Source organism: Heterodontus francisci, chromosome 44, assembly GCF_036365525.1.
Source record: "Heterodontus francisci isolate sHetFra1 chromosome 44, sHetFra1.hap1, whole genome shotgun sequence".
Lineage (NCBI taxonomy): Eukaryota > Metazoa > Chordata > Chondrichthyes > Heterodontiformes > Heterodontidae > Heterodontus > Heterodontus francisci.
In genome coordinates this window covers 25,323,136-25,335,692 of record NC_090414.1, presented here as the reverse complement: position 1 = coordinate 25,335,692, position 12,557 = coordinate 25,323,136, and the positions used below count along the sequence as shown (strand labels likewise).

The 12,557-nt window shown below is 48.2% G+C and overlaps 1 protein-coding gene across 2 annotated transcripts in view; it reads left to right on the top strand.

Moving 5' to 3' along the window:
* Positions 1 to 9,350, top strand: part of LOC137355884 (equilibrative nucleoside transporter 2-like) — a 31,737-nt gene extending 22,387 nt beyond the window's left edge. For both annotated transcript variants that reach the window (XM_068021496.1, XM_068021497.1), the window contains exons 8-13: positions 1,237 to 1,318; positions 2,115 to 2,233; positions 2,878 to 2,983; positions 5,088 to 5,173; positions 7,631 to 7,827; positions 8,486 to 9,350. In XM_068021496.1, coding sequence (XP_067877597.1) covers positions 1,237 to 1,318; positions 2,115 to 2,233; positions 2,878 to 2,983; positions 5,088 to 5,173; positions 7,631 to 7,827; positions 8,486 to 8,597 — 702 coding nt within the window. In that variant the 3' untranslated portion in view covers positions 8,598 to 9,350. The remainder of the gene's footprint in view (positions 1 to 1,236; positions 1,319 to 2,114; positions 2,234 to 2,877; positions 2,984 to 5,087; positions 5,174 to 7,630; positions 7,828 to 8,485) is intronic.
* The last annotated feature ends 3,207 nt before the right edge of the window (positions 9,351 to 12,557 follow it).

The following is a 12,557-nucleotide window of genomic DNA, read 5'->3' as shown; positions in this document are numbered from 1 at the left end:
TATCTGAACTCCATCTAGCCGCCTTAATCCCCCTCACCCAACAAAAATCTATCCATCTCTGTTTTGACATTTTCAATGGACCCCCCGGCCTCAGCAGCTTTCTGGGGGGAGAGAGTTCCAGATTTCCACTCCCCTTTGTGTGAAGAAGTGCTTCAATCATCTTAAACGCCTCGATTAGAACACCCCCTTAATCTTCTACACTCGAGGGAATACACAGAATCATGTGAAGTTTTTAATCTCGCAGTTTTGCTAGCCTCATGATACTGGTGCAGGTGTCTGAGGTTATAACTATCCGGAAAGATTGAACAGGCTGGGGCTCTTTAGGAAAGAGAAGGCTGAGGGGGGGGTGACCTGATCGAGGGCTTTAAAATGATGAAGGGGATTCGATAGGGTCGATGTAGAGAAGATGTTTCCACTTGTCGGGGAGACCAGAACAAGGGGAACATCAATATAAAACAGTCAGTAATAAATCCAATGGGGAATTCAGGAGAAACTCCTTTCCCCAGAGAGTGGGGAGAATGTGGAACTCACTACCACAGGGAGTGGTTGAGGTGGATAGTATCGATATATTTAAGGGGAAGCTGGATAAACACATGAGGGAGAAAGGAATCGAAGGATAGGGTGATAGGGTGAGATGGCGAGGGGGTGGGAGGAGGCTCGTGTGGAGCAGAAACACCAACATGGAGTGGATGGGCCGAATGGCCTGTTTCTCTGCTGTACATTCTGTGAAAGAATGATTTAACAGCTCTGTGAAAACGTGGCATCTATTTAATCGAGATGTTCAAAATCAGGAAGGGTTTTGATGGAGTAAATAAGGAGAAACTGTTTCTGGCGGCAGGAGGGTCGGTAACCAGAGAGACACAGATTGAAGAGAATTGGTAAAAGAACCAGAGGGGGAGATGAGGAGAATTTTTTTTACACAGTGAGTTGTTGTGATCTGGAACGCGCTGCCTGAAAGGGCGGTGGAAGCAGATTCAATAGTAACTTTCAAAAGGGGAATTGGATAAATAGTTGAAAAGGAGAAATTTACAGAGCTGTGGGGGAAAGAGCAGGGGGGGAGTGGGACTGATTGGAGAGATCTTTCAGAGAGCCAGCACAGGGACGATGGGCTGAATGGCCTCTTTCTGTGTTGGAGGATTTTAAAATTACCTAAATCCCAAAGTGAAACAAAATAAAAAAGTCTTTGTTCTGTTCGATTTGCTGACCATTGCTTTAACCCTTCTGTGTCTGCTTCAGGAGTTTGCAAAGTATTACTTTGACAAAGATCGTCAGAAGCACCGTTATGAATTAGAGACCAAGTCTGAGCTGTTGACTCCTGGTAAGTGTCTGTCGATGGGATGCCTCCCGCCCCTCCCTATCTCTGTCACCTCCTCCAGCCCCTACAACCCTCCCTATCTCTGTAACCTCCTCCAGCCCCTACAACCCTCCCTATCTCTGTAACCTCCTCCAGCCCCGACAACCCTCCCTATCTCTGTAACCACCTCCAGCCCCGACAACCCTCCCTATCTCTGTAACTTCCTCCAGCCCCTACAACCCTCCCTATCTCTGTAACCACCTCCAGCCCCGACAACCCTCCCTATCTCTGTAACCTCGTCCAGCCCCTACAACTCTCCCTATCTCTGTAACCTCCTCCAGCCCCGACAACCCTCCCTATCTCTGTATCCACCTCCAGCCCTGACAACCCTCCCTATCTCTGTAACTTCCTCCAGCCCCTACAACCCTCCCTATCTCTGTAACCACCTCCAGCCCCTACAACCCACCCTATCTCTGTAACCACCTCCAGCCCCTACAACCCTCCCTATCTCTGTAACCTCCTCCAGCCCCTACAACCCTCCCTATCTCTGTAACCTCCTCCAGCCCTGACAACCCTCCCTATCTCTGTATCCACCTCCAGCCCTGACAACCCTCCCTATCTCTGTAACCTCCTCCAGCCCCGACAACCCTCCCTATCTCTGTATCCACCTCCAGCCCTGACAACCCTCCCTATCTCTGTAACTTCCTCCAGCCCCGACAACCCTCCCTATCTCTGTATCCACCTCCAGCCCCTACAACCCTCCCTATCTCTGTAAGTGTATGATCTGGTCTTGTGTTTTCTTTTCTTGTCATATTAATAGAGAGTGAGAAAAACGGGATGGTAGAGAATGGAAAGCAGGTGTTGGTAGACATGGAGGGGTCGAGGAACAACAATAACCAATCAGAGAAAGCATTCGGTGTGATCAAAGTGTTCGGAAAGGTGAGATTCACTGGATTAATTCCTGGGATAATCTTCTCTACCCATGAGGAGAGATTGTGTAGGACTGGCCTCTTCTCCCGGTGGTGGGAAGGAATGAGAGGCCATCAGATTGAAACATAGGAGATTCCGAGAGGGCGTAACTGGGTGGATGCTGAAATACCCCCTGGCCAGAGAAGTCGGGAGCACTGGGTCTTGGGATGAGGGGTCAGTCATTCCGGACTGAGACGGGGAAAGAGTTCTTCACTCAGAGGGTTGTGAACCTTTGGGATTTTCTTACCCCGTTGAGCTGCGAATGGTCAGTTGTTGAGTATGTTCAAGATAGAGATCGATGGATTTTTGGACAACTTGAGGGAATCGAGGGATAAGGTGGGAAGGTGAAGTTGAGGTAGGAGGATCAGTCACGATCTGATTGAATGGCGGAGCAGGCTCGAGGGGCTGAAGGGCCTCCCCTTTCTGATGATATGTTGCGATATATGTGTTGGTCTCTCGACCTCTCCCTCTGTCTGCCTCTCTGGATAAAATATGAAGAGGAATGGGGATGAGGAGCAGCGAGATTCCACAGTGTTGGTGTGGGAGCAGCCCTGAGCCGTGAATGATAACATGAGTGAATTCTCTTCTCATTGTCCATCCCCCCCACCCAACAGATATGGAAGCTGGCGATCGCTGTCTGCCTTATATTCACAGTCACCCTATCGGTATTTCCTGCAATCACGGCACACGTCAGCTCACATACAGAGCAAGGCAAATGGAGTGAGTATTTAATCAGCAAATTAGCTACACAATGGGGTTTATATATAGAATAACAGATACCCAGGAGTGAGTTACAGACTGGAATCTAATCGAGGGGTTCGTGTGGTTTATATATAGAATAACAGATACCCGGGAGTGAGTTACAGACTGGAATCTAATCGAGGGGTTCGTGTGGTTTATATATAGAATAACAGATACCTGGGAGTGAGTTACAGACTGGAATCTAATCGTGGGGTTCGGGGGGTTTATATATCGAATAACAGATACCCGGGAGTGAGTTACAGACTGGAATCTAATCGAGGGGTTCGGGGGGTTTATATATCGAATAACAGATACCCGGGAGTGAGTTACAGACTGGAATCTAATCGAGGGGTTCGGGGTGGTTTATATATAGAATAACAGATACCCGGGAGTGAGTTACAGACTGGAATCTAATCGAGGGGTTCGTGTGGTTTATATATAGAATAACAGATACCTGGGAGTGAGTTACAGACTGGAATCTAATCGTGGGGTTCGGTGGGTTTATATATCGAATAACAGATACCCGGGAGTGAGTTACAGACTGGAATCTAATCGAGGGGTTCGGGTTTTTTATATATAGAATAACAGATACCCGGGAGTGAGTTACAGACTGGAATCTAATCGAGGTGTTCGGGGGGTTTATATATAGAGTAACAGATACCCGGGAGTGAGTTACAGACTGGAATCTAATCGAGGGGTTCGGGGGGTTTATATACAGAATAACAGATACCCGGGAGTGAGTTACAGACTGGAATCTAATCGAGGGGTTCGGGGGGTTTATATATAGAATAACAGATACCCGGGAGTGAGTTACAGACTGGAATCTAATCGAAGGGTTCGGGGGGGTTTATATATAGAATAACAGATACCCGGGAGTGAGTTACAGACTGGAATCTAATCGAGGGGTTCGGGATGGTTAATATACAGAATAACAGATACCCGGGAGTGAGTTACAGACTGGAATCTAATTGAGGGGTTCGGGGGGGGTTATATATAGAATAACAGATACCCGGGAGTGAGTTACAGACTGGAATCTAATCGAGGGGTTCGGGGTAGTTTATATATAGAATAACAGATACCCGGGAGTGAGTTACAGACTGGAATCTAATCGAGGGGTTCGGGGTAGTTTATATATAGAATAACAGATACCCGGGAGTGAGTTACAGACTGGAGTCTAATCGAGGGGTTCGGGTGGTTTATATATAGAATAACAGATACCCGGGAGTGAGTTACAGACTGGAATCTAATCGAGGGGTTCGGGGTGGTTTATATATAGAATAACAGATACCCGGGAGTGAGTTACAGACTGGAATCTAATCGAGGGGTACGGGTGGTTTATATATAGAATAACAGACACCCGGGAGTGAGTTACAGACTGGAATCTAATCGAGGGGTTCGGGGGGTTTATATATAGAATAACAGATACCCGGGAGTGAGTTACAGACTGGAATCTAATCGAGGGGTTCGCGGTGGTTTATATATAGAATAACAGATACCCAGGAGTGAGTTACAGACTGGAATCTAATCGAGGGGTTCACGGGGGTTTATATATAGAATAACAGACACCCGGGAGTGAGTTACAGACTGGAATCTAATCGAGGGGTTCGGGTGGTTTATATATAGAATAACAGATACCCGGGAGTGAGTTACAGACTGGAATCTAATCGAGGGGTTCGGGAGGTTTATATATAGAATAACAGATACCCGGGAGTGAGTTACAGACTGGAATCTAATCGAGGGGTTCGGGAGGTTTATATATAGAATAACAGATACCCAGGAGTGAGTTACAGACTGGAATCTAATCGAGGGGTTCGGGTGGTTTATATATAGAATAACAGATACCCGGGAGTGAGTTACAGACTGGAATCTAATCGAGGGGTTCGGGTGGTTTATATATAGAATAACAGATACCCGGGAGTGAGTTACAGACTGGAATCTAATCGAGGGGTTCGGGAGGTTTATATATAGAATAACAGATACCCGGGAGTGAGTTACAGACTGGAATCTAATCGAGGGGTTCGGGTGATGCTTCAGGCTGGAATCTAATGATAGTTGTTAAGATGGTTGAATATTTTTTGTGCAGGGGAATACTTCATTCCTGTGTGTTGTTTCCTGTTGTTTAATGTGATGGACTGGTTGGGTCGCAGTGTGACTGCTTGCTCTACCTGGGTAAGTTGCTAAGTATTTTCAGTAGCTTTTCCACGTGCCCTTTCTGTTGTAGCTCCCTTTCCTCTCTTGAGGTGGTGATTCTTGCTGGGGTCCGGGTTCCATGGACATCAGCCAGTACTCTTCCTGCATGAGCCCTGACGGCCAGTGGGATATTCCGCTGTGGCAGGCATTGCAGCTGAGCCCTGATACTGGCCTCAGTGGAAGCTGTGTACGCCTTCACTTGCTGTCTGGGACTGTGAGCGGGAAAGATGTTGAGACAAATGAAGCAAAGGCGGGGGAAAGGGGTTGGGGTACAGATTAGCCGTGACCTGAATGAATGGTAGAACGGGTCTTGAGGGACTGAATGGCCTCATACATGCCTTCATCACCTCCTGACTCCAAGTATTCCAATTCTCTCCTGGCTGGTCACCCTCTGAAAATCCCAGCTCATTCCAAACTCTGCTTCCCCCGTGTCCTAACTCGCACCAAGTCCCATTCACCCGTCACCCCCTGTGCTCGCTGACCAACACTCCATTTTAATAATTCAAATCCCTCCATGGCCTCCTCCCTTTCTCTGTAACCTCCTCCAGCCCCGACAACCCTCCCTATCTCTGTAACCTGCTCCAGCTCCTACAACCCTCCCTATCTCTGTAACCTCCTCCAGCCCCTACAACCCTCCCTATCTCTGTAACCTCCTCCAGCCCCTACAACCCTCCCTATCTCTGTAACCTCCTCCAGCCCCTACAACCCTCCCTATCTCTGTAACCTCCTCCAGCCCCTACAACCCTCCCTATCTCTGTAACCTGCTCCAGCTCCTACAACCCTCCCTATCTCTGTAACCTCCTCCAGCCCCTACAACCCTCCCTATCTCTGTAACCTCCTCCAGCCCCTACAACCCTCCCTATCTCTGTAACCTCCTCCAGCTCCTACAACCCTCCCTATCTCTGTAACCTCCTCCAGCCTCTACAACCCTCCCTATCTCTGTAACCTTCTCCAGCCCCTACAACCCTCCCTATCTCTGTAACCTCCTCCAGCCCCTACAACCCTCCCTATCTCTGTAACCTCCTCCAGCTCCTACAACCCTCCCTATCTCTGTAACCTCCTCCAGCCTCTACAACCCTCCCTATCTCTGTAACCTCCTCCAGCCCCTACAACCCTCCCTATCTCTGTCACCTCCTCCAGCCCCTACAACCCTCCCTATCTCTGTCACCTCCTCCAGCCCCTACAACCCTCCCTATCTCTGTCACCTCCTCCAGCCCTTACAACCCTCCCTATCTCTGTAACCTCCTCCAGCCCCTACAACCCTCCCTATCTCTGTCACCTCCTCCAGCCCCTACAACCCTCCCTATCTCTGTCACCTCCTCCAGCCCTTACAACCCTCCCTATCTCTGTAACCTCCTCCAGCCCCTACAACCCTCCCTATCTCTGTAACCTCCTCCAGCCCCTACAACCCTCCCTATCTCTGTAACCTCCTCCAGCCCCTACAACCCTCCCTATCTCTGTAACCTCCTCCAGCCCCTACAACCCTCCCTATCTCTGTAACCTCCTCCAGCTCCTACAACCCTCCCTATCTCTGTAACCTCCTCCAGCCTCTACAACCCTCCCTATCTATGTAACCTCCTCCAGCCCCTACAACCCTCCCTATCTCTGTCACCTCCTCCAGCCCCTACAACCCTCCCTATCTCTGTCACCTCCTCCAGCCCCTACAACCCTCCCTATCTCTGTCACCTCCTCCAGCCCTTACAACCCTCCCTATCTCTGTAACCTCCTCCAGCCCCTACAACCCTCCCTATCTCTGTCACCTCCTCCAGCCCCTACAACCCTCCCTATCTCTGTCACCTCCTCCAGCCCTTACAACCCTCCCTATCTCTGTAACCTCCTCCAGCCCCTACAACCCTCCCTATCTCTGTAACCTCCTCCAGCCCCTACAACCCTCCCTATCTCTGTAACCTCCTCCAGCCCCTACAACCCTCCCTATCTCTGTAACCTCCTCCAGCCCCTACAACCCTCCCTATCTCTGTAACCTCCTCCAGCCCCTACAACCCTCCGAGATCTCTGCGCTCCACCAATTCCGCCCTCTTGTCCATCCCCCGATTCCCATCGCTCCACCATTGGCGGCCGTGCCTTCAGCTGCCTGGGGCCCTAAGCTCTGGAATTCCCTCCCTAAACCTCTCCGCCTCGCTCTCTCCTCCTTTAAGACGCTCCTTAAAAACCGACCTCTTTGACCGCGCTTTTGGTCGCCTGTCCCTAATATCTCCTTGTGTGGCTCGGGGGTCAAATTCTGTCTGATTTACGCTCCTGGGAAGCACCTTGGGGATTTTTTTTTTTACTGTTAAAGACGTCGTTCTCCTCTGGCTGGTTTTCATGGACTGTTTGTCTTGCTGACACTGTCTTTCTCCCCTCTGGTCTGCGGCTCAGTCCCGCGATACCGATCGCTGCTGCGATGAAGTTGTAACGTAGCCACGTCTCTTCCCGCAGCCCCAGAAGGACAACCTGCTGCTGCTGTTTGTCCTGGCCCGAGTCGTCTTCATCCCACTCTTCATGTTGTGCAATGTGACAGACCGTGCTTACCTCCCAGTCCTCATCCCACATGACGGCTGGTTCATTCTCTTCATGCTCCTGTTTGCCTTCTCCAATGGCTACTTCGTGACCCTCTGCATGTGCTACGCACCCAAGTAAGTACCTTTAATACAGAGTGAGTATTACCACCGCCATGTCAGCCAGTGAGTTGGAGGCGGGGCGGAGCTTGTGATCTCAATTTGCTCCTCGTAAACTACAGCAAACCAGGTCTATCCATGACAGGAAGATCTGTCTGAGCTGGCGCTGTATTGTGCTGGTTTTATATTGAGTGATATTCGTTCCTGCAGAGCAGTGACTCCAGGAGTGTGTTGCTCGGCGGGCACTGGCTCCTGGCGTTGTTTAACCTTGTTCCAATCCACCAGCCGTGATCCCATGAGCGTTGACGGCTATTCGGCATTGGGAGTCGTGCTCGATCTGGTGCCTCTCTGCCACCCACATCCCCAACAGGAGTCACTGAGTGGTGATGAGACCATTCGACACCCCGCCCCCCCCACCACCACCACACCGTCCCTGTTCCCTGATCTGAGGAGCTCGGGTCACATTTAGCCTCCACTGCTGCCCGGGTTCGGGTCACCACAGGCTGGGGATGGGACTGGGCCTATCCTGCCTTGTGTGTTTGGCACTCAGTACCACACCGGGCAGTGTAAAGAGTCTCGCTGAGGGCTCGAGCTGGGATCTTCTCTCCCCGCCCCCATTTCTCGATGTGATTCGTTTGCAGCTCGGCTAACCTGTGCCCGTCTTGTTTATCTGCAGGAAGGTCTCCCCCAGGAATGCAGAGACAGCCGGGGCGGTGATGGCTTTCTTTCTGGCCTTGGGTCTTGCTCTGGGAGCTGCGCTGTCTTTTCTGGTCAAGTTTATGGTGTGAAACCAAAGGAAAGGCGACCAGCCTGGAAACATCATCACCTGGTGGAGCCCCCGCTCAGACTGTAGGTTGGGGCAGGTGGTGGGAGCCCTGTTCCTCTGGAGTCCATCTTTGAGCTGACACCATGCTAGATAAATGGCAGCTCCCTGGGATGTCGGGCGGGGATATGGGACTGTTTACATCGCTCATTCTCTCAGCTTGAGTCTCTCTCTCTCTCTCTCTGTCTCAGTCTCTCCTCCACCCCCCTCTCTATAGTCTTGAAGATATTTAAATGGCAGATCTCCGACCCCACTTCAGTCCTGCTACTTGTTTTAAATCCTTCCCTTTATCAAACCTGCTTTGTTACTGCAGAATTGAAGGGGCTGCACATTAACATCAAATAAAAGTTAGCTCAGTCACTTCCAGAACCACAGTCTCCGGTTACGATCAGACCCTCATCTCCATTGGAGCTGGGAGTACGAGCCTCACTACTTGTCCATTTTAAATTTTGTTGTAAAATGTGCAAACATGTCAATTTTAAGGATCATGGGCTGGGCTCCACTGCACGGCCAGTACGACCAGGAATAAGGGCCTGGGATATATTCTCAGTTACACTGCCTCCATCTCTATCCATTGGTGGAGAGGGATGGAAAGAGTGACATTGGGGAGTCGATATATCCAGTGTAATGACCATGCAAGGCTGTGGTTATCGAACATATTCCTGTACTTTTTTTAAAAAATAAACAATTCTTTTGTTTCAAAAAGGACAAAATCAGACATTTTGTGATTTTTTTTTTTAAAACCTGTCGAAATTTGATATTTACTAATGGACGTTGAAGATACTGTGAAATATATCACTGAGGCATCGAATTGGCTGGAATCTAATCGAGGTTTCTGTATACAGAATAACAGATACCCAGGAGTGAGTTACAGACTGGAATCTAATCGAGGGTGTTGGGGGGTTTATATATAGAATAACAGATACCTGGGAGTGAGTTACAGACTGGAATCTAATCGAGGGGTTCGGGTGGTTTATATATAGAATAACAGATACCTGGGAGTGAGTTACAGACTGGAATCTAATCGAGGGGTTCGGGGGGTTTATATACAGAATAACAGATACCTGGGAGTGAGTTACAGACTGGAATCTAATCGAGGGGTTTGGGTGGTTTATATATAGAATAACAGATACCTGGGAGTGAGTTACAGACTGGAATCTAATCGAGGGGTTCGGGGGGTTTATATATCGAATAACAGATACCTGGGAGTGAGTTACAGACTGGAATCTAATCGAGGGGTTCGGGGGGTTTATATACAGAATAACAGATACCCGGGAGTGAGTTGCAGACTGGAATCGAATCGAGGTGTTCGGTGGGTTTTATATATAGAATAACAGATACCCGGGAGTGAGTTACAGACTGGAATCTAATCGAGGGGTTCGGGTGGTTTATATATAGAATAACAGATACCCGGGAGTGAGTTACAGGCTGGAATCTAATCGAGGGGTTCGGGGTGGTTTATATATCGAATAACAGATACCCGGGAGTGAGTTACAGACTGGAATCTAATCGAGGGGTTCGGGTGGTTTATATATAGAATAACAGATACCCGGGAGTGAGTTACAGACTGGAATCTAATTGAGGTGTTCGGTGGGTTTTATATATAGAATAACAGATACCCGGGAGTGAGTTACAGACTGGAATCTAATCGAGGGGTTCGGGTGGTTTATATATAGAATAACAGATACCTGGGAGTGAGTTACAGACTGGAATCTAATTGAGGTGTTCGGGGGGTTTTATATATAGAATAACAGATACCCGGGAGTGAGTTACAGACTGGAATCTAATCGAGGGCTTCGGGTGGTTTATATATAGAATAACAGATACCCGGGAGTGAGTTACAGACTGGAATCTAATTGAGGTGTTCGGGGGGTTTTATATATAGAATAACAGATACCCGGGAGTGAGTTACAGACTGGAATCTAATCGAGGGGTTCGGGTGGTTTATATATAGAATAACAGATACCCGGGAGTGAGTTACAGACTGGAATCTAATTGAGGTGTTCGGGGGGTTTATATAGAGAATAACAGATACCCGGGAGTGAGTTACAGACTGGAATCTAATTGAGGGGTTCGGGGGGGTTTATATATAGAATAACAGATACCGGGGAGGGAGTTACAGACTGGAATCTAATTGAGGGGTTCGGGGTGGTTTATATATAGAATAACAGATACCCGGGAGTGAGTTACAGACTGGAATCTAATCGAGGGGTTCGGTGGGTTTTATATATAGAATAACAGATACCCGGGAGTGAGTTACAGACTGGAATCTAATCGAGGGGTTCGGTGGGTTTTATATATAGAATAACAGACACCCGGGAGTTACAGACTAGAATCTAATCGAGGTGTTCGGGTGGTTTATATATAGAATAACAGATACCCGGGAGTGAGTTACAGACTGGAATCTTAATTGAGGGGTTCGGAGTGGTTTATATATAGAATAACAGATACCGGGGAGGGAGTTACAGACTGGAATCTGTTTGAAGGGGTTATATATGGAATAACAGATACCCAGGAGTGAGTTACAGAATGGAATCTAATTGAGGGGTTCGGGGTGGTTTATATATAGAATAACAGATACCCAGGAGTGAGTTACAGACTGGAATCTAATCGAGGGGTTCGGGTGGTTTATATATAGAATAACAGATACCCGGGAGTGAGTTACAGGCTGGAATCTAATTGAGGGGTTCGGGTGGTTTATATATAGAATAACAGATACCCGGGAGTGAGTTACAGGCTGGAATCTAATTGAGGGGTTCGGGGTGGTTTATATATAGAATAACAGATACCCGGGAGTGAGTTACAGGCTGGAATCTAATTGAGGGGTTTGGGTGGTTTATATAGAGAATAACAGATACCCGGGAGTGAGTTACAGACTGGAATCTAATCGGGGTGTTTATATATAGAATAACAGATACCCGGGAGTGAATTACAGAGTGGAATCTAATCAAGGGGTTCTTGGCGGTTTATATATAGAATAACAGTTACCCAGGAGTGAGCTACAGACTGGAATCTAATCGAAGGGTTCTTGGGGGTTTATATATAGAATAACAGATACCCGGGAGTGAGTTACAGACTGGAATCTAATCGAGGGGTTCGGGAGGTTTATATACAGAACAACAGATACCCGGGAGTGAGTTACAGACTGGAATCTAATCGAGGGGTTCGGGTGGTTTATATGCAGAATAACATACCCGGGAGTGAGTTACAGATTGGAATCTAACCGAGGGGTTCGGGTGGTTTATATAGAGAATAACAGATACCCGGGAGTGAGTTACAGACTGGAATCTAATCGAGGGGTTCGGGTGGTTTATATAGAGAATAACAGATACCCGGGGGTGAGTTACAGACTGGAATCTAATCGAGGGGTTCGGGGGGGTTTATATATCGAATAACAGATACCCGGGAGTGAGATACAGACTGGAATCTAATCGAGGGGTTCAGTGTGCTTTATATATAGAATAAATGATACCCGGGAGTGAGTTACAGACTGGAATCTAATCGGGGGGGTTTATATATCGAATAACAGATACCCGGGAGTGAGTTACAGACTGGAATCTAATCGAGGGGTTTGGGGTGGTTTATATATAGAATAACAGATACCCGGGAGTGAGTTACAGACTGGAATCTAATCGAGGGGTTCGGGTGGTTTATATATAGAATAACAGATACCTGGGAGTGAGTTACAGACTGGAATCTAATCGAGGGGTTCGGGGGGTTTATATACAGAATAACAGATACCTGGGAGTGAGTTACAGACTGGAATCTAATCGAGGGGTTTGGGTGGTTTATATATAGAATAACAGATACCTGGGAGTGAGTTACAGACTGGAATCTAATCGAGGGGTTCGGGGGGTTTATATATCGAATAACAGATACCTGGGAGTGAGTTACAGACTGGAATCTAATCGAGGGGTTCGGGGGG